At 31.4% G+C, this 23,469-nt stretch overlaps 1 protein-coding gene across 1 annotated transcript; it reads left to right on the top strand.

The window, feature by feature from the left end:
* Nucleotides 1–9,542: 9,542 nt before the first annotated feature.
* On the top strand, nt 9,543–15,470 carry LOC146998633 (uncharacterized). The gene is made up of 6 exons (XM_085810239.1): nt 9,543–9,695; nt 11,364–11,426; nt 11,694–11,759; nt 12,258–12,326; nt 12,459–12,527; nt 15,329–15,470. The coding sequence occupies exons 1-6, from the start codon at nt 9,543–9,545 to the stop codon at nt 15,464–15,466; spliced, it is 558 nt and encodes a 185-aa protein (XP_085666365.1). The 3' UTR covers nt 15,467–15,470.
* The last annotated feature ends 7,999 nt before the right edge of the window (nt 15,471–23,469 follow it).

Genomic DNA, 23,469 nt, shown 5'->3' with positions numbered 1-23,469 from the left:
ATAAAGACTTAAAGCTACTTGCTTAATACAAAAATTTTAAAGTACTTGCATAATGCAAAAGCAACTTTTTTTTAGCTTTTTACTAAACACAAAATTGTAAGCTTCTTGCTAAATTAAACAAATATTGTCCTCTTTCCGAGGCAAAACTGAAATAGATATTTTCAACCAACTTCGTATTAGATTTTAAAATAAATTTAAATAGAATAATTTTGACTTATCTTTTGTTTGGCGTACTCTGTCATTCTCTTTTTGACGAAGTCTTCCCACGATAGAACTTGATTTAGGTGTCTCTCTCGGATCCGCTTTCCCGTTACTCCCCGTTGCCGGCTGTTTTCTTTTGATATCTCTGTTCCATGCTGGTTTCTTTCGGCTCAGGTCTACTTCTGCGTGCGCTGGACGCTTTCCGGCTGTGACCGGCCGAAGAACCTCCTTGGAGTGGCCGGGGAATTTTTGGCTGGACTTCCGTGGGATTTTTTGAGTTTCTTAGATATTTCCTTCTGTTCCACCGCTCCTGGTCTAATGGACGTTTCCTATGGGGAACTCGAGTTACTACTTACTCTTGCCTTCCTTAGTAGCTGGCGTCGTGAGTTCTGATGTCTCAGTTGCTTTTTCCTCTCCATTTGCCTGCTTGTCGATCTCCTGCGAGATCTAATTTCCCCTTCTTTTCTTAGGACCCTATTTCTCTTATGGGGTGTTTCCATTTTCCGCTTGTTCATACATTTAGGCTCTTGACATCGAAGCTTCTTTCCGTCCGACTCCAAGACTCTGTCTTCTTTCCTTTTTGTTCCTGGGAAAACGATTTGTCCTGTTGAGGGCCATTCTCCTATGTTTGAAGTTTCCTGAAAAAGATCTTTAAATCTCGTTACGATCATAGTATTTTTTCACTTGATCCGCATTGGCAGTGATATTGCCTTCTTTGCTTCCTTTTAAATATAAAACTGATCACAAATACGTTCAATTACGTAGGGGGCCTTCAGATCTGCGGAAAAATTTTAACACTTTTTCGAGTGGGGCGCAAGACAATGCATGTTTTCTTTTCAGTACTTTTTCTCCAGGTTTAAAGTATCTTCTTTACTTATTATATATAATACAGTGATTGTTTTTTTTTTTTTCTGACTACATCTAAATTTTTTGATTGCATCTTTTGGATATCCTTTTGTTTAAATTCTGTCTCCCTTTTCAGGACAAAAGTAATTTATCTAAAGGGGTAATTATGTTTCTCTCCAGAAAGAGTTCACAAGGGGCCTTTCTCGTGGTATCATCCTGGCCGTTCTGAGGGCATACTGCGATTCACTTACATAGTCATCCCAGCATCGGTGATACGTTTTTACGTAGCTCAATGATTTTAACTATGTTTCTATGAAGTCTATATGAAGCGCTCAGCAATATTTGACTGCGGTATGTAAGGGACCATCTTAAGAGTGAATTTTGAGAAGTATGAATGTAGCCGTTTGGCAATGGATGGCGCTGACCGTTGCACCTGTTTTCTGCCGCCAGAATAACGGGTTGCTAGGTTTGGTAGGATTCTCGCCGAGGTGAAAATGAAATTTTTTGCCAAACAGAGTTGACGCTAATGGCTCGGGTGACTATAGGAACACCACATTAGGATTTAAATAACACAACCCCTTAAGCTAAGAACACCATCTGGAATACTTTGGAATGGAAAAAGACTTCATAGGTGGTCTATAGGCTTTTTTTTTTTTTTTTTTCAAAGCAGAAAGGATATACATTCAGTGATTGTCTTTCACTTGTGCAATGTTAAGCGCTGTAATGAATTAGTACTTTCTATTCGTTCATTGTCTTCTGTAGATTTAGTAAATTTCATTTCCAATGTTTAAAAACGCTAATTCGCTTTTCGATAAGATCATAAACTCTATGATAACAATTATTAATAAGCTATCTTTCTTTCTTACCCCCCCCTTTTTTTCGTTGTTTTGCATTGGTACTATTTTTTTTATTCTTGTATTATTTATTTAATTTTGATTTGCCTATTCTGCATCGGACATTATAAAATTTTTACCGCATTAAAAAGTAGTGGGAGCTGTAAAATAAAAATGTAACTCATATGTTTTATAGCCAAATATTTTGTCTGATAACTTAAGACGACCACCTCTTAAAATGACTAGTCTTTCTGAAAATATACATAAAGCATTGCTTTTAAACAACCGTCTTCATAGAAAACCAAATCTTTTAGACATGCTAAAGATTGTCTTAGAAAGGCTATAATCTATTCTGTAAATTTCTTCAATTTAAATGATATTCGGCATAGCTAGAACATTTGGCGCCCGGGGCGGACTCTGAGTGTGTCCGCCTAGGCAGTCTTTGAATTTATCTCTCCTCTTGGTATAAGCAAATGACTGAATGTAAAAACGACAAAGAGAAAAATACATTAAAAATCTATCTTAATTCTGAAAAAAAATTTTAATTCCATCATTTTAAAATTTCAAAACAGACAAATATTTGTTTGCAAAGCCACCTATTATAGAGTATTATGCTGACATAACTATTTCTTAAATACAAAATTAATCATTTGTAGTTCTAAAATGATTTTTATTTAAAGAACTCTTATCACAACTAGAAACACAATTGTGAAAAAATTCTCAACAGTAAAAAATTACATTATCTGAAGAACTGTGTTTTAGAACAAATAGTAAAACGTCAATAGGACCCACATTTTCATATTCCCGTTTCGCTTTCTTTAGTAATAATAACGGAAATAAAACTTTCAAACACTTCTCTCTAACTGAGGGAATACTTCCTTATTAACCTTTTGATAGTCCTCAACCGAGCTCAGCTCATATTCCAGTTATGCATTGCAGTGGGCGCAAACAAACACATCTCGTATTACAAATTTACGTCTGACAGATATCGCTTGTATTTGGAAAGAAAAACTTGCTTAATCTCGCTACTCCCCGTAGGTTTAATGCACCGAGATAACAATTTAATTGATATTCGTAATTTTCAAGTTTTGAATGAATAAAAATGGTAGCTGTGGAAATCTCGCGGTGATTCCTTTGGATACTAATCTACAGATTTTTTTTTTCTTAAATTAATTTCATAAAGTAGTTCAGAATCATATTGTTCTTTATTTGCTTGAAAGATTCGCAGGACTAACCTCCATCAAATATTATTTCATATGAAATTGGCGCCTCAAATTTATGCTGTCTGTGGCGAACTAGCCCCCTCTAGCTACGCTACTATGTCTGACATCACATGAATAAAAGAAATGAAGATGGAATTTTCGTATATAATTAAAAGCCTTAATAAACTTTCTAAGAAAAATACAAAGAAAATGGAAGCAAATTATCTGAATAAAAATATGTGCCTATAAATAATTATAAAACATGTGAATATATTGTAAAGTTAAGTTCTTATTTCTGCATTTCAGCTCTTTATTAGCACTTGGAAGTAGGTCTTACAATTTTTACTCGAATGGGAAAATTAAAACTCTCTTCTTTTTAAAATAGGAAACGTTGCTAAACCACGTGCTATAATACCTATGATAAGGAACTCGCTGACCAATAATGTATTGATATGCAATATACATCACATCAACTTATGCACCATAAAGAATATAAGAAGCAGTGTTGCAAATCATGCATTCGCTTCAAATTTTTATCAATATTAAACTATTTATTGTTAAGATCCTTTAGCGGCCCACGGTAATATTGCTGAAAACAGCTAGATCAACTCCATTTCACATTCCGGCGAATGAGCTGTCTGTATGGGAGTTTTTCGTGGTTTCCTCCCCAAGAAAAGATGTATACTTTTATAATGTGTAAAAATACAACCAGGATCTCTTGAAGCGAGGTTGGTAACATTAGCAAAATTGGACTGGTTTTTTAATGGATGAAAAAAGTATTAAAAAAAGGTATGACATATTGTTTCGTATATGATACTTCTTGGAAGTATAATTGAGATCATAAAGATTCCGAAGATTTATATAATACCTTCTTTATTTAATAAATCAGTAACTGAAATTGAAAATCGTACTTGCATAAGGATGCCGATAATCAATTTCAAGGAGAAACTGAGCTTCAATTTGTGCACGTTACCTCTTGCTGCGGCACCGTTATGAAGGCATCCCAATTTGATTGCATCCTCGCCTCATGATAAAGTTCATTGAATTACCTAAAAAAAAAAAAATTATAGTTCAGCATTCTAACCGTTACGTAGCCAGGGACTGTTCCCGTCACTGGGGGGAACTTTAAATATATTTCCTCGAAAATTCATTCTTCAAGAAAATACTGAGCTATTTTTTTACGTTTTCAAAAGTTTATTAAGTCATTATGTTTAATTGAAAATGATTCATGCAGGTTTTATCCTGTTGAATAAAATGAATTTTAAAATAAATCTTTCATGTGATAGCAAAAAACATGTACAACTATGAGATGTAATTTTTCACATTTTTTCATAATACGCATCTTAAAATATATTAATTTAACGATAAATAACAAATACTGTTACTCAGAAAAAAATCTGAAAACTAACAGCCTCATGAGTAGCTGAAAGATTAAACCGCTGAATACTGGGAGTTCGATCCCAGGCTAATGGGTTAGCTGCAGTGTTGGTTTTCAGGGTTTCCCCCTTATATTAGGTGAATACGAGCCACTTTCTCTTAACGTCCTCCGCAAAAGCATCTCTCCTACTAGGCAGATAGCTGTTGCGTGCTTTTCTATATCTGTATAACCTAACCTGAAAACTAGCAACAAAAGAGAATAAAGTATGAAACCTCCTTATACAAATATCTCATTCTTTTATAATCGTTTAGAAGTACCATACAAAATATTCTGCGCCAATAAAATTAGATTGTATTCTTTTTTAATACTAACAAAAGTGATGGTTGAAAAGGATACGGCATTTCGAAAGGGAGCACTTTTGAAAGTAACTCTTTATCTAAAAGAGCAGATGATTTTTAATCCTGTGTTCAATCGAAAACTTGTTCTAAATGCATTGTGCAGAACCTCTACAAAAGTCAATAAACGTATGAAGCCACCTGTGGCCCCCAACAAATGTTCGTTTACTCATTCCTTTCCCCCCGTTTAAAAATTTGTCTCCATGTGACTAATTTTTCTTTCAAAAATTAAACCTATCTGCTGAAGGAGTTTTTATTTTGATAATGAAGAGATTCAAAGAACTGAAACATGTGTGTTTAGAAAAGAAAGGTATCTGCGAGAATCGTCGCGTTCGTTATCTAATCACGAACTTCCACGCAAGAGGTTTGTATTTCGAATAATATTCATCAGTATCAGTTCTCAATATTGATGCTTTCCTTGTTAATTCCTCCGGGTTAATTTCTATGTTCTGTGCTTTTCCATGTTAATTGTTCCCTTTTTACTCAAAGTTATATCATTAAATATAATAGTTTCTAAAGGAATTCTTGACTTACTTATAAATTACTATCTTTAGAAAACTGTGATCAAATATTTCTTTCTTCCACTAATCCAGAGTTTCTTAAACTGTGGGTCGCTAAAAATTTAGCAATTTTGGTATTTCTTTAACTTATTATAATAATTTTACAATTACCAAATACTTTTAAATAATGTACCTGAAAATACATAAAGATAAGACAATACAGAGAAAGACCTAAAACTACAATAGTATATTACAGTACAAGTGAAGAAACTGATAGTTTCATTCACGCGTGTGTCGGATTTGTGCGATGCTTATGGGGTCCCGCAAAATGTTCGTAAATATTAGGAAGTCCCCACTCCCAAAAAGTTTAAGAAACCCTGCACTAATCAAAAAGTCACGTGCTTTCCCATATTCGACTAAAGAAATAAATTTCCATATCGTTATCACATTAATTCATTCCGGTCCCAATGAAAGTGCTACTTTCACCTTGGCTTAGCATCTTCCAGTATCAAGGCCTTTGAAATTGAAGCTCAATTCATTACTTACACATTATCTAAGTAACACCTTCATTCATATTACTTCTCAAAAGTATATACATTAGTATCAGTAGCGTAGAACTCTTGGGCCCCTATGCAAAAACTTTTCTTGAGCCCAGTCCCCAAAATTTAGATACTAAAAAAATAAATAAGTAAATAAATAAATAAAGGTTTTAGATTTTAACGGCCATCCAGAAGGTTATTTTACGCTCTCGCGCTGCTGCTATCGAACTCCTGCTAACCAATTTTTTTTTTTTTTTTTTTTTTTTTTGTCTTTTTTACTCTAGCTTTATTATTGCATCGTTTTCTTCGCATTTACACCACATACGGTTCAACACCAAAATCACAAAGTTTTTAAAAGCTGAATAGCAGCACATGCTTAGAACACCCGATGCAGCATGTTTGTGTTGCATACATTTTAAAATTTTTTAAAGTGTTGGCGTACATTTTAAAATTCGTTTCAGTTTTTCCCCAGTTCATTACATTAATATTCAGTTTTCTCAACAAGATGGCTAGCTTTTGTGTGTGTGTGTGTGTGTATGTGTATGTGTCTTTTCATTATTAACTTTTTATGTGTTTAATTTATTAGTTAAGTAAGTAGACCCACTAGCGGCCGAGCTGTAAAGTCGCTGAACACTGATAGTTCGGTCCGAGGTTAGAATCCAGCGAACGGGCTGTCTGCATGGGTGTTTTTGTGGTTTTCCCCATGTTAGCGTGTATACGAGCCAGTTTCCCTTAGCAAGTCCTCCACGAAGGTATCCCTCCCCTTAGGCAGACAGCCCTCGAGGCTTTGCCATAATTAAATAACTTAACCTATTAATTAAGTAGGTATCACATTCATCTCACTTACGTAAAATTCAGTTCAACGACAAAGCCCACCAGCGGCTGAGCGGTAAAGTCGCTGAACACTGGTAGTTCGGTCCGAGGTTCGAACCCGCGAACGGGCTGGCTGCATGGGTGTTTTCGCGGTTTTCCCCATGTGTAACGTGTATACGAGCCAGTTTCCCTTAGAAAGTCCTTCACGAAGGCATCCCTCCCCTTAGGCAGATAGCCCTAGTGTGCTTTGCCGTAATTAAGTACACCACACCACCAGTTCAATGACAAAATCGCAATATATTTAAAAAGCAGCATGTCTTTAGAATTCCAGGTAGAGTGTTTGAGTTTGCCATACATACTTTTTATATTCGCTATATCATTTCTTTCAAAACTATCCTTTCATGCGACCATCCGCCTAATAGTTATCTTAAAAAAGAAAATGTATATCACGATTTTAATAAATCCAGCTAATATAATTTCATAAAAATATTGAATAGCTCTAATTAAACATGTCATGATTTTAAAACATGTTTATTTAAATCAATCACATTAAAAAGTAGGAAAAAATATTCTCAAGAACTGCTCTTATTGGTTTCAAATCACTTATTTAATTATTCAGTAACCTTCCAGATTAAATACGAAAGTGTTTTAAACTTTATTGAAGAGCAATACACTGGCGAGTGGAAGATAATATATATATATATATACTCTCGGCAGCTGTAACACATTGCTTTCATAGAGTCGAGTTTGTTAATTAAAATTGAAAGATAAATAAATATCTTACATTTTTTCGATTGGCAACAGTCTCATGAGCTGAGATAAAAATGTTTTATTTCGAACAGTATTATCACTGCTCCTATTCATACCGTTAAATTTATTAATCAAAAATTGATTAAATTAAAAAGATATGAAATAAAATAATAAAACAAATCGTAAAATCAAAATTCGGGCTTCCAGGTGCAAATATTCAGGTGGAGGACTACGTTATTCAGAATTTAATGGCTTAACTTAATTAGGTACCGTCGGTCGTTTTTTCAAAATGCGAGAAACACACATTCATACATGAGAAATCTTCATTCTTTAATTCCTTTTTAAAATAATACAAGGCGTTAATATTTGTTGGCAACAATCTAAAAAAGGATAAGCTGTTTATAGTGAACCAATGCTATACGTATTATATTAAACTGTAAAGAATCTCTCATATTGATCAATATAATTTTCAGTTTAATATTAGAAATGATTTTTGGATTTGGTTTAACTGAAATGCAGAAGATGAGCAGATTAAATATACGAACAAAATTAAACGCTCCAAATGACATATTGTGAAAACTGAGAACTGCAAATAACATACTACGATTTCTCTTTTAATTTGTAAAGTTCATTTCAAATTAAAGTACCAGAATCGTGCCAAGTTACTTCTTTGATTTATAGTTAAAAAATATGTTTATTCATTATTCAATCGTAATAAATAGCTATATAGAAACAAAATAATACACAAATAGTTATATAAAATTAAAATAACACCAGTATACCAAAAAAGATTATTATACCTGTTTTCAAGCATCTTGTAATTGTAGTTTAATTATCGTGTAACTATAGTTTAATTAATCTTCCTTTTAGTGAAACAAAATCACTAATATGATTTTTTTTAAATAAAAATCTACTTTTAATGATGTCACTTTCTTGTAGTTGTTGGTTTTATTATATTAAAGTTATGCAGGTTTATGAATCATTTCATGGGTATTGAAAACGTATTACATTAGTTACTTAATATATTGAAATCAAAACAAAAAATATATTGAATCAAAACTCATTTTTAAATATCTAAAATTTCCTTTTTTGGTTATAAATCAAATATAATTTTTTGTTTTTTAATTCGCTTTAGGTCGGGATGTACTTTCAGGTGCATGTGTAGAGACAACGCTTCTGTTCTTCATATGCTTGCATTTAGTTTCAGTTTTTTCTATACTTAGCTTTTCCGAGCTTAGTCTTTTTTTATTATTTATTTTTTTTATTATATAATGTGGTTCTCGAAGTGGCATATACCTTGTTGCTCGGGGATCTAAAATTTCGGGTAGCACACAGTCAAAGTAAAATGAACTGAGTTTGAGAAGAATTATCTTCTCAAAATCTCTCATTCTTTTCGATTCTGGCAGTTAATGTATCTCCTTGACACTAATAAAATAGATCGCATCAACTTCGGTTAGTAATATTCAACTGACCTTGAATTTGATAGTAATATTTGCGCGTACTTGGAAGCCCTGCACATAGCTCCTCTAACGAATTGAGGGCCGTTATCTGATATTACTCTAAGTGGTGCACCATATTTCAAAATGTATTTATTTAAAAAAGAATCGGCTACAATTTTCGCTGAGGCTCTTTTAAGGAGGACTATTTCTAACCATTTTGAAAAATGATATACTATAACTAGTAAATACTTATTTCCATTACTATTCTTATTTTTGATTTCTGTAAGTTTTAATTTTTGTAAAATGCCAACATAGGATTGTTGCTCAGAAAAAACTAGTAGATAATTAGGGGGTGTAGTCTGGACAAAGAATCTCTAAGGATTAGCCTCTAAGGATTAGTCTCTAAGGATTGGTCTGGACACCGGACGAGTTCGATATCGGAAAACCAGTCGGGATTCTCTTTCCACTCGACAGCAGAAGGGAGAGCGAGTCTGGCCTCTTCAAATTCCGTCGGCGGTAATAAGGCTACTATAAAGGGGAGCTGAATCATCATCCATTTTGAAGCTAACTTGTTGGTATTCGCTATTGGATTTGCACTGATTTGTTGACATATTTGTGGATCGATTCCGACCTAATTTTCGGAAATATGGGTGGTTGTGCTGCACCAAATTGTTCGAATCAGTCTCAAAATAACTTTAGGATGTTTCGTTTCCCTAGAAATGAAGAAAGACGAAGAAAATGGATAGTTAATTCTCGGCGAGATCAATGGATCCCGGGCCCAGGAGCGTATCTTTGTGAGGTAAGTTCAGCTTCGTATTTTTCCATAGAATGTTAGAAAAATTACTCTTCTTGGTACTTTAAAATATGTATTTTCATTTAACTGTCACTTATTGACGATCAACTGATTTTATAAGTACAAAATCAACTGCGGAATGTGTATGTGTTTGTGCAGTAAAATATCGTTGTTTCTTTTGTTATCATGAAAAGTTTATACCGTTTGTAAAATTTGTATCATACATTTCATGTAAACTTTGTGCTCAGTTAGAAATGTGATGTGCCTTTTTCTTTTCTTTAATTTTACTGTACGATTGGTTACTTAAAGTAGCATTCTATGTTTTAATTCTGATGTATTGTCGCCAAATCGGATATTTGGCGCCAATGTTAAAAACTGGATGGTATGATCCAAATAATAAATGATTTTGTTTTTTCTTTATAGTAAGGTAAATATATTCTGTATTTTTAGACATTTTTAAGAAGTTAAATATTAATTTAAATATTCGATGAATCGTTTTGATCCCATTATTATCCTTTATTGTAGTAGTAAATCTTAATGTATTTTTAACTATAGGTCCTTTAAATTTATTTTTAGTGTGTGAGCAGGAAATATGTTTTAAGTAGTTTTACAAACGTGATTACTTTTTAAAAATTTTGTTTTATTTTCATAAAAAAAATTAAATTTATCAGAAAATTACATTCTTAAATTAATATAATATATGTAACTGTAATTAAATACTAGTGCTTTTGATTTTAATGTTAAATTTCATGCATGCTTGTGTTAAATATGCAGGTACATTTTGAAGAAAATCAATTTGAATGCTCTAGGCAAGATGGGCGTAAAAACCTCAAGCCCAATGCTGTGCCAACTCTTTTCAATGTGCCTAATCCCCCACAACTGTTGACCCCACAGCGTCTAAAAGGCATTGGTTTACCAAAGCACCGTTCAGTTACATCCAATTTTTGTAATGTATGTGTTTTTTATTTTTATAGTTTTCATAAAAAAATATGTTTTTATTAAAAATGGACTAAGTTGCTTTATAAAAGAATCAAAATACTGAAATTAAGGCATTATGTGATAAAGCTGTAATTACAGTCCCTAAGATTAGATTAAAAAATTAAAATTTTGCTGTTGTTATATATATAATTAAGTATGTACTTTGTTATTATAATCATATATTGAAAATTAGGCATAAAACCTCAATTTGATGTAGTTTTTGGATAAAGTTTTTGTAGTTTTTCAAGGACAGTCATACATGGGTCTGGTTTCTTCAAGTTTGCTCCTAAAAGAAAGAAACCTGTATCTGATTGCCTTCAAAGTCAAAAGAGTTTAAATCAAAATTTGTATTAAACTAAAGTGCTTTTTTGCTTAATTTTAAATTCCAGATAAATAGAGAGAAATATGTATTCCAGATAAATAGAGAGAAATATGTATAAGTAAAAGAAATAATATTGAAATTAATAACTTTAATCTTGAGTAATACAATAATATAGTTATAATACATTGATTTAAATGTATATTTTAATGTCTTATATGTCTTGTCTGAATGTTGTTATTTTTTGTTTAAAGATTTACAAAACTTATTAGGATTATTTATATTATTTATTATTAAAATTACATTAAGTATATTTTATTTATCAGCATTTTCAGGTATCCTTACTTATATGTGTTTCATAATCTTTGCATCTTCAGGGTGGCTTGCTGCACAGTTTACCTTTATCAACTGAAGCGATTTCTGTTGCTGAACCATCTGTTGTAAGTCTTTATTTGAACAGTTATTAAATATTTAGTATTATAAACTTTTTCTAAAAAGTATTAATGCTGTTTCTAAAATTTAAAAATATGTTAACGTAATATTTACTTATGTTTAAGAAGTATGAATGCTATGAACAGTCCAATGTATTTATGCTTTTTTATAAGTTACTTTTAAAATGGTAATGATTATTTGTATTTATTTTTATCCGATCAGAGTTTATAATTTCTTTCACTTCCACATATTTCATATATTATAATTTCTTTTAGATTCATTTGCAACAACCTTCAGCTTCATATTTTGGAGAAATAAATTTTGCTGCCGAAGTATTTGATGTAAATTGCCATTTTGCACTTCTAAAAAATTTTAATAGTTTTTTAACATCTATTCGTAAACTGTACTATGTTTCTTTAAATGTTTCCATCTTCATAATCATGCACTTTGTTTCACTTCACCAGTGGTTGCAAATGTGTACATTACAGTACATCTCAGGTATGTTTGCAACAACATTTAGCATTACCTTCTGATTAAATAACAGCTGCTAGTAAAGAATCTATGCTATGTGATCATTTGAGCAGCTATTAAATGTCATATGTTTTACATATATTGATGAATTTTTATACGATTTCTGAAATATGAAATTGTTTGTCTTATGGTTCCTAAACAGCTGTACTATATCTGGCTGTTGTGCTATGGAATTATTTTTGAATTTTGAGTGTTAACAATTTATTATCTATTTATGAATTATAAAATGTTATGTAAAATAATTATTTCTTAAAATGAATGTAGTTTATATTATCTGTATTTCTAAATTTCTTATATATATATTTCAGGTTTGTTTGCAAGAACAAGCTTCAACTTCATCTTGTGATAAAATGCCATCTATTTGTGAAGGATCTCATGTAAGTAGATAATTAGTGTATTATTAAATTGCTTGCTTATACAAAACGTTTCTATAAACTTTTTTTTTGGGGGGGGTAAAAGGAATGTAATTAATTTCATCAGCATTTACAAATTCTTTGTGTACATTTCAGGTTTGTTTGCAAGAACAGCCTTTAGCCTCATTTTGCAATGAAATACCATCTATTTGTGAAAGCTCTGATGTAAGTTGATAACTAATGTATAATTAAATTGCTTCCTTATATACATTTAAAATGTTTATAAAGTAATTTTTTGGTAAAAGGAATGTAATTAATTTCATCAATAGTTGCAAATTCTCTATGTAAATTTCAGTTTTGTTTGCAAAAACAACCTTTAGTCTCATCTTGCAACCAAATTGTAATTAATTTTAATTAATTTCATCAGCATTTGTGAAGGCTGTGATATAAGTTGATAATTTGTGTTATTAAATTGCTCATGATTATGGAGTGTAATATTTCTTTGGCGAAATGAAGCAACTCCAATAATGGAACACAGCAATAACTTTTATTTAACACTAAAAAAAAAAAAAAAAAAAAAAAAGGCGGCATACAAACAAGAAGAGAAAACATATTCTATAAACTTATTAAAAAAAAAAAAATAATTACATGCTTCATGCGAGAAAATGCATGCAGCTCTCGAGCCTGCATTTCAATATTGCCAGTAATCTGTACATTATTTATTATTTATCTATTTCAAATGCACGAGAGATTAATAACTATATTAAAGCTGTTACAACCTCTCCCCCAACAGAGAGACTTTTTCCGAAGGGAAAAGTTCTGTAAAATTTGACAGTTTAATAAGCTCGGCTTGCTCAAATGCTTAAAGAGAAAAGGTAATTTCTCTTATAAATTTCCAAATTTTCAGACCGAAAATTTTAAGTTTTAAACAAATATTTTTACACCACATTTAAATAAGAAGAAAATGGACAGTGTTCAAATTAGTCTTCCTTTTTTTTCTTGACGGCGCCTAGATCTCTTCCATGGTGGATCAGTTCCTTGGCTATAATTCACAGCAAAGCCTTTCCTCAGTTCATCTGTGCCTTTCGATAATATTCATTTGTCATTTGCTTTCGACAATTGTTTTCTTCGTGTATTAGTATCGGCTTTGATATTAAATCAAAAGCCGAAAGATGATGATAATGCTGCATTGCAAAATGATTCTCAATATTAATTTCTTTATCGTTTTTCAAATTTTCATGAACATCTTCCACGTTTAATTCTGGTGATTTAACTTTTTCTTCAAATACATCTCTGGATGCTTTATTTTCTTCCTTCATCGGTTCCAAGATCTGCTCTTCAGCTATTTTTCTTTTCCTTTGAGCTCTAGTAGAAACGGCATTAAAATGGTATCACTAAGTTTACGTTCAAGTGATAAACGATTAAAATAAGGCAGTTCAGTGTTAACAGGAAGTAATAACCTGATATCACTAATTACGTTCAGTGATGAACTAATAAAATAAGGCAATTCAATATTAACAGGAAGTAATAACCTGGTATCACTAATGTTATGTTCAGTGATGAACTAATAAAATAAGACAATTCAATATCAACAGGAAGTTACGTTCAGTGATGAACTAATAAAATAAGGCAATTTAATATCAACAGGAAGTAATAATCTGGTATCACTAATATTATGTTCAGTGATGAACTAATAAAAATAAGGCAATTCAATATCAACAGGAAGTAATAACCTGGTATCGCTAATATTGCGTTCAGTGATGAACTAATAAAATAAAGCAATTCAATATTAACAGGAAGTAATAATCTGGTATCACTAATATTATGTTCAGTGATGAACTAATGAAATAAAAATATGCACGATTATTCGATCTCGGTTGGTGCCTCCAAAATAATTAAGACTGTGATACTTCTTTGGCGAAATGAAGCAACTCCAATGATAGAACACAGCAATAACTTTTATTTAACACTAAAAAAAAAAATGGCGACATACAAACAAGAAGAGAAAACATTCTATAAACTTATTTTAAAAAAAAAAAAATAATTACATGCTTCGTGCGAGAAAATGCATGCAGCTCTTGAGCCTGCATTTCAATATTGCCAGTAATCTGTACATTATTTATTATTTATCTATTTCAAATGCACGAGAGATTAATAACGATATTAAAGCTGTTACAGGAGATAATCGATCCCTTGAAAAGCTGGAAATAAATTTTAAAAATCTATTTTTAAGTGAAATAAATTTTAAATATTAGAAAATAAAACAAAAATAATCTAGAAAATGCTGAAAACAATAGAGTCAAATTTAAAAACCCACCACAGTATAGGGAAAGAGACCTGGAAGTTTCATTTTTATTTTGTGGATTTATTATCTGTTTAAGTTTGGCATTTAATCCAAAGGGGCTTTGTCCCTGAAGGACTATTGTTTTCGTTTTGTATTGAAACACTATAAACGGTTGCATCACTTTTCAAATTGTTGCCACCAAATATTATCACCCTGTACTATATTTAAAGAAATTATATAATGAAGAATCTGCATAAATGCATGTATGTTTTCGCATTCTGATAAAACAACGGTACCTAGAGCCATCAAATTTTGAATGACTTAATTCTACTGTGAATATGGACATCTGGAAGCCCGAATTTGAAATTCGGAATTTGTTTTAATATAGATTTTATATGTTGTAAAACTTTAACGAATTTTTGATTAACAAACTTGAGTATTTCAAAGCGAGCAATGGCAGTGTTGTACAGAAAAGACACTTTTATCTCCAGCGCGTGAGACAATGAATCGGGAATTCTGAAGATATGCTCATTTTAAAATTATCTTGCAATATTGCTGTTGAACTGAATTTTATAGTTTAAGTGCGAAAAACTTGATATTTAATAAATAAAGGTAAAACACAAAATGTTAAAAAAAGCCCCTTTGGGTGTAATTTAAAATCTGAAACCTTTCAGATCTTTTTTGTTTGTTGTGTTCCCCCCTTCTTTGATGATTATTCATATAGATTTTTTCTTTATTCCAGGATGTCCTTTTAAGGAATTTTATAAAACAGCAGACTGAATTGATCTCGCTTCTGCAATGCCAGAACAAAATATTACTGAAAGAACTTACAGCAACCAAAAAAAAAAAAAAAAAAAAAAAAATGAAATTAATGTTTTAAAAAAATGGCATAGCACTGAAATTCAACTTCATGACCTTCAAGTACAGCATGAGGAATTGCTGAAAGGAGTGAAAACATTTCATTCAGATGAACAAATAGCAATGTTGAAAATTCCTCGTAGAAGCATTGCAAAATGGTCTAACGAGGGAATAATGAAAGGCCTCAAAGTTAGATTTGCCTTGGGCAAGCATGGTTATAATTACTTGCACAGAATAGGTTTTCCTGTGCCTTCATACAGCACTTTAAGTAAAAGACTTCAAGGTCTTGAAATGAATTTTAGAGTCATCAGTGACATGATTGAATTTTTGAAAATTAAAGGAGAAAAAATGAATGCTAGTGATAAAGACTGTATTTTATCATTGGATGAAATGGAGATTTCTGGCAATCCTTATTTTGATATTTCAAAACGTAAATTTATTGGTAAATGTACATTAGGAAATCAAAAGGATGCAGGAAATCACTATTTAGTTATTTTACTAAGAGGTCTGAAGCTGAAATGGAAGCAAGTGGTTGTCCATGAGATAACTGGACAGGTAACAGGATGCCAGCTGAAACAAATTGTTGTCAATGTTATCGAAGCTGTCATTTCTGTTGGATTTAATGTTGTTGGTATTGTTAGCGATATGGCAGCAGTAAATAGAAGCCTGTGGAATTCTTTGGGAATATCTGTTTTTTGAAACCAAAGAAATAATTTCACTACTGAAATTAAGGGCAAAATTATTTATGTATTTGCAGATGTGCCACATCTTTTAAAAAATCTCTGGTCTGCAACTCTTAATCATAGTATAAAACTGCCCAGTTATGTTTGCAGTAAAGAAAATTTCGTTACTTTGCATGTATCTGCAGGATTTATTAAAAGATATCTGGATTACTGAAACAAACCAAAATTGTGGTTTGAGAACTATGCATCATCTCAGTAAAGAAGACCTCTTCCCCTCACATTTTGATAAAATGAATGTTGCTTCTGCTGTGAGTTTTTTTAAATTAAAACAGTTGTGGGATTGGAGAAGGCAGTAGCTTTAAAAGAGATAAGCCCTAATGCTCTTACAACAGCATGGTGGATAAGATTTATATGTCAGTGGTTTCAAATGCTATCCTCTAGATGTAGAAAGAACTCAATTTCTGTGACAAATAAAAGCAAAAAAATTGAGTTACTTTTTGAATTTATTAATGTTATACAGCTTATAGAAATTGGTAAAGGGTGGAAACCATTACATACTGGTTTGATTCTCTCTACTTTATCAGCCATACAGTTAGCAGAGGCATGTTTTCTGAATGATTTTCAGTTTATTTTGACGAGCAGATTGACACAAGATGCTCTAGAAAATGTATTTTCTCAGATACGCAGAAAAGCTGGTTTGAGGCCAAGTGCTTTGCAAGCTCTGAAAGCATTAAAGCTTATCTGTTTATCTCAGTTTATATCTGACATTAAGAACTCCAGTTATGCTGCTGATTCAGATATTTATTTATTAAACTATGCGAAAGGTGAATTTGAATTTCTGAAGGAGAAAAAAGCTTTAGAGCCTGTTACCATACCAGAAGTTTCTGATGCATCTCTACAGAATCTCACCCTTAGTGAGGAAAATAACGTCTGTTATATTGCAGGAGCTGCAATAAATTCTGTTTTGAAAAATGCTTGTAATTCATGCTCACAGTTTCTCTTAGTTTGTGAGCAAAATACTCCTTCCATTGATGAAAATAAGCAATACATAATTAATTTTGCAAATTTAGGTGGGCTTAAATGTCCTTCTCCAGAAATTTTTAAATTGTGCCTTCTGTGTGAAAAAATAATTCAAAATTTTCGAGACGTAATAATACATGGAAATGTAACTATGGATGTGGAATTTGTTAATATGATTTGTAAGAAAGCAGGCGAGGTAAATATTCCCTCCTGTTGCAATATCAAAACAAAGATAATAAAATATTATTTGACTGCCCGTGGAATTGGTCTCAAGAAGCTTCTTCAAAATAAAAGGCAGCAGCGGCAAAGTTTTGCATCTCCTGCTTTTAAAAGGAAGAAAGTAAATTAGAATCTAATCAAGAGTTTAAGAAGTTTTTGCTGTTCAGTTCTGTCTGTAAAAAAGTAGAGTAGTTCTCACTGAAAAATTGCTGCTTGTCTCTTCGAATAATAATTAGGCCCACCAACAGCTGAATGGTTAAAGTTACTTAATGCTGGGAGTTCCATCTTCTGTTCTATTTCCGAACAGGCTGGCTGCATGGTTGGTTTTTTTTTGTGGTTTTTCCCCATGTGTAATGTGAATACAAGCCAGTTCTCCTTACAAAGTCCTCTACAATAGAAGATCTTATAGTCAGCTAAATCGGATTTACTTTTGTGTGACCTTAAATGAGGCATCAATTGTGAATCTGTTTTGGCATGTTATTAGGAATTTTGAATGAAACATTTATTGCTGTTGTGAAAGAATGATCAACTGATGTTTACCTTACTAATCAATGTCTTATAGTATTGTAATGGCTTGCAGGATTTTTCATAATGTGATGTTGCATATGTTTTACTCTTCTTTGTTACCAAATAAATAGAGTATGTTCCTAATCCGACATTTCTTCTTTTGTACCAGGGTTATGTAGTATGATGTGATAATTCGGATTTGTTTATAGAATACATAACAGTATTTTTTGACATTCTAATAGAACCAGTGTATTTTATTTATTTACTTATTGCTTTAAAACAGATTTTGAATCAAGGCTTACTTCCCACCCCCTTTGAGTATGCACATCAAACATGTTTAAGCTATATTTATAATATATCAATGAGATATATATAAATGAAATAAGTCTCTTAGGTTAGCTCCTTTAATGGAAAAAGAACAAAATAAAAATGATATACCTTGAAAACAAGAATACTATCTGAATAGTGTTGGCTAAGATTTATTCAGATGGTTTTTTGCATTTATTCAGACATCTTGCATATAAATGACAATTAATTATATTATATTAGTTTTAAAAGTAAAACTAATATAATATCATTCTATATAAAGCTGTTTGATGTATAATGGAAAAAATTCAATTACTGCAGTATGTTTTAATAAAATTTGAATATAATAGACTGAATTGCACTACATTAGACAAAAAAGCAAAACATTTTTATTTATTTATCTTTATTTTCACTATATGTGTTTGTCATATGTTTGTTACTAGAGGACTTATTTTATAGATTTGAAGCTAAATAATATTTTTATGTTTTTACTTATGCAAATTAATTAATAAAAAGAACTGTGATTTAAGTATTGTCTTTGCTGTGATATAGATTGAATCTTATTATGTTATGGAATTATCATTTAAATATTCAGATACGTGTAATATTAAGAGCATATGTATGTAAGTATAATTTTTCCAAGTGTAATAAAAAGTAACTATCAACAACAAATAAACTTATAAGTAAATAGTATCTGTAAATTCTGTATGTAAAGGTATTATTTTTATTTTTATTTATTTGTGTGTGTATTATTTTAATATTGTTTTTAACTAAATAAAGAAAAAAATATATATATTTAATGGAATTTTTTACTCTATTAAATCTATGAATCCCACAGTCATCTGAGCATTGAAGTAATTTTTATAGCATTCTGCACTTCATTCTAAAAGCATTATAATTTAAAGGTGTATATCCTGAATCAGTATTTAAAATCATAAAGTGTTTAGCAGCTTTTTCTGGGAACACACACAAAATAACATTTTTAACAAATTTGCTACAGTAATAGACGTTTGATTCCACGTGAGCAAAATTCAAATAACATATTAAAAATAAAAAACAAGAATTAAAGATTAAATCTTGTCCTAAATTAATGGAGGTTGAGGGATTTCCCTCAACCATATTAAGAATGTGGTTGAGGGAAAGCTCTTGTCAAAAAATACATTTTGAGATGAATAACATTATGCGTGTATTTAAAAGAAAAAATTGAAAATTCAATAAAGGAATTCAAAAAGAAAGTATTTTTAACTAAAAATACAAATTTGAAATATGATATGTGAAAATGTTTTAGAAACTTTTAAAATAACTTGAATCATACGAGAAATTTGGAAATTTAAAAAAAAAAAAAAAAAAATACGAGAAAGAATCTGCACTTCAGACAAAAGAAGGGGAAAAAGCCACAGCCACCCATCTTTATAGGAGTGCAGAAAAAAGCTGAAATTCGGATTCTCTAGAATGTTAAATTTTAGCGGACAGCGCTAAAGAGCCAAAGTTGCCGCTCCACACCTAAATTGCAACCCTAAAGCTTAGATTCAAAATGGCTGACGAGTCAGCCTGTATCTCTAGTAGCTCTAGGCGGTAAGTGAAGTGGAAATTCCGTGCGGAAGTGACGTTTATTGCATAGCAACCAGTCTATCTCACCTCTACATTGCTCCAGGCTCAGGGGAAGGGGGTAGTTTGTTGTCAAAGGGGCTGTTTCGCAAGTGCTTATTGCTGAGGATAGCGGTAGATAAAAAAATCGAGTTCGAGTAAATTGCGAAATTTTTCGAAAAAATATGCTGCTGGATTTAGTAAAGAGTTTGGAAAAAAGAAATGGGGAATGTTAATGGATATTATAAATCAAGGCCAACTAGATATCAAGTTGGCCTTGTTATAAACGCAGAAAGAAATGGCCTCTTCAAAACTTCAGGTATCTGAAGAAACGTAAACATAATTTTACGTATGATCTTTTGCAAAATGGAAATTTTCTAAAAGGTTACATGTTTGTAAACTATTTGTTAACAGGAATTTTATAATTAAAATACATTATTTTGTCTGAAAAGGTTATGCAACAACGTCATAAGTAAAATCATTGAAATATAGCACACTTACGCGTGTTTAATATTCCTAATGAATTTGAATCAAAAAAATTTTAATTTTTAGCAACCCATGATTATATCAATAATTTTATTTATTCAGGAATTATACCTATCACGTAGCTACAAATATACTATGTATCGTAGATACCAATAAGCAGTGAGTAAAAATATAACAAGCATTTAACAAAAGTAATAGGAAGAAAAATAAAAAAAAAAATTAAATAACTATAGGTTAAATCATAAAACATATTATCTTGCACACACACACACACACATATATATATTAACATATGCAGTGAAAGGAAATTGCAATACATATTCCTATTTATACCCTTTTTAAATCGATCCCACCAGTGACCGTGTGGTAAAATCGCTGAACACTGGTAGTTCGATCCGAAAAAGCATAAAAAATTAAGGCATACAAAACCTGTTTTAAATAAATAACTATATGTAGACATAAATGTATTATAAATATATTAATATATGCAGTGAAAGGAAATTGCAGTCCATATTCCTGTTTAAGTCGATCCCACTAATGGCCGAGCGGTAAAATCTCCGAACACTGGTAGTGCGGTCCGAGGTTCGAATCCCGCGAACGGGCTGGATGCATGGGCGTCATTACCAATGTATCTGTCATTACCAGTATATCATTGGTAATGAGAGATATATCATTGGTAACTTCCAGAAGCATAGAAGTTTAAGGCACAGAAAACCTGTTTTAAATATATATATATATGTAATAATAAAATTCCATAGTCAAAATTACACTTGAATTTCTAACTGTATGTTCTTTTTCATTTTTAATGGCGATGGTCTCTTATTTGAAAGTACGTGGAATTAAATCTACAGCCCCGTAGTCAAGTTGTTTTTCCTGCCTTTTCTACACGTACAGTTATAGAATGTTCTGGAAATATTTAAAGCGAACTGGATTGGCTGACGTCATTTCTTGGAAGCTCCGCCTTTCCAGAGGCTATAAAAGGACTCGCAAAAGAATATCGGGGGCTTTTCTTTAATGTAACGATGCAGTAAACTTCATACAAAAAGTTATTAGTAATTCTTTTTATTTACTTCGGATATCTGATTTTGTAACTGCTATTTCTCCTGAATAATAATAAATGGATCCTGTTTTTTAAACTTATCGTCTGATAATTTAAACTACGACTACATTTATGATTCTTCACCAATCTATTTATTCCGGACATATATATATAACTGTATAAATATATTAACAGATGTAGTGAAAGAAATTGCAGTACATATATATTTATATCCTTTTTAAATCGATCCCACCAGCGGCCGGTAAAATCGCTGAACACTAGAAGTTCGGTCCAAGGTTAGAATCCCGCGAACGGGCTGGTTGCATGGACGTTTTCGTGGTTTTTCCCATGTGTTACGTGTATACGAGCTAGTTTTCCTTAGAATGTCCTCCACAAAGGCAACCCTCACTTTAGGCAGATAGCCCTCGAGGCTTTGCCGTAATTACATAAAACCAAAACTAAGCACTTTTTTGATCTGAATAAATATACACAAGACTGATGTAATATCTAAAGGTAGACCACATTTAAAAATCTGATAACTAATTATAAATCTGCATTATAATATTGACAAGAATTTAACTGAAAATTATACAAGAATTTAACTTGTTTTATACAGAAGATTTTAGAAACTATTGGAAATTGACATTGATATCGGTACAGTTAAAACTACTTACATAAATTTTTTAACTCAAATCAATTTAATGTAAATGTTGAATTTAGGATGTGCATAGTTTGAATTATATACTGCATATTCTTTAATGCAGGTCTAATGCATTACATTTTTATACACTACAAATTCAAATAAAAGTAGAGGGAGATACATTATAATTTAAAACATAAAATTTCAAAATTTATAAATTACTTATCAAAACATGAAATTAAGTACATTGATATATACATTAGTTAAAAAATTACAATTTTAAATTAAAAATATGCACTCCTTCTTTATATGTGAAATAGGAAAACACCAAAATATATTATTTTCACTAAAATTTAGTTAAGGCATTGGTAATGTAGAATAAATAAATAATGTAGAATCGTCAGCATCAAATGCGTTATTACTCGAGTTTTTCACATATCTTAAGAAATTAAAATATCTATTACGTACACTTTCAAAAACAATCCGTGACCTCCGCCGTCCTCAGTTTAGCTCTAAAACGACAATCAGAAACTTAAACGGCAGCTGTCCAGCTGACGGAAAAATTTCCGACGCGTCGATCTCTGTAATGATCGAGACGATGACACCAGACTCGCTCTCTGTCGAGTAGATCGCAAAAAGCGACTTAGCTCTAAAACGACAATCAGAAACTTAAACGGCAGCTGTCCAGCTGACGGAAAAATTTCCGACGCGTCGATCTCTGTAATGATCGAGACGATGACACCAGACTCGCTCTCTGTCGAGTAGATCGCAAAAAGCGACCGTTCTTCTATCTCGACGGTGTCTAGACTAGGAAACGAAACGAGTTGTTTTCTTTTTCTTAAGTCATCGTGTCATTTAAGTTTATTCATTTAAAGGGTTAAAAGTTTATTACGGGTAAAAGATTAACATAAAATAACCACTTTATATAATTACAAAACAATTTTTAAAATAACAAAAAAACATGTCTTGTATTTTCGCGCTGAAAAACTGTCAGTAAAAACATAAAGTAAGAAATTTAGAACCAATTTTACACAAAGACCAGAAATTTAAATTCATATGTAATAAATTTAAAAATATCCTATAAAGCTATCCAAGAAAATTTAATAAATTTTTTAAAATGCTTCAAAGAAGTAAAACCATAATTAAAAAAATTAATGAACTTTAAAGAATATAAACAATATAAAAGAAGAGCAATTCAATCAAATTCAATTCCACTTTGTCAGGAGGAGGAACATTGAAATCAATTAAAATCTCTCATCCATAAAAAATATGTGCTTTTCTGTATCCAGAATTAGCTGATTAAACATTCCAACGTATTTTAATTATTATAGTTCACCCAAAATTTCTGGCTCCTCGCCAAAGCAAGGGGAAAAATCAATGTAAATTCATATAAAAATTTTACCTTTTGAAACAAGGAAAACTCTACCGTCTCTACCGTCTAAGGATACTTGAAATCGTAAGAAAAATCATAAAATACCTTAGTTAATAAACTTAATCCCAACGGGCTTAAAATATAAACTTACAAGAAAGTTTATTTC

Source organism: Stegodyphus dumicola, chromosome 2 (assembly GCF_044657685.1).
Source record: "Stegodyphus dumicola isolate Sdum_Otavi_A_Nest chromosome 2, ASM4465768v1".
Taxonomy (NCBI): Eukaryota; Metazoa; Arthropoda; class Arachnida; order Araneae; family Eresidae; genus Stegodyphus; species Stegodyphus dumicola.
The sequence above is the reverse complement of the archived record's forward strand: the minus strand, read 5'-3'. Positions and strand labels throughout refer to the sequence as shown.

Bases quoted from the DNA above. Each gene is read 5' to 3' on its own strand.
- LOC146998633 (XM_085810239.1), top strand. From the start codon at position 9,543: ATGGGTGGTTGTGCTGCACCAAATTGTTCGAATCAGTCTCAAAATAAC. The intron at 9,696-11,363 runs GTAAGTTCAGCT...TTGCATCTTCAG, and splicing joins CAGGAGCGTATCTTTGTGAG to GGTGGCTTGCTGCACAGTTT. The intron at 12,327-12,458 runs GTAAGTAGATAA...TGTACATTTCAG, and splicing joins CTATTTGTGAAGGATCTCAT to GTTTGTTTGCAAGAACAGCC.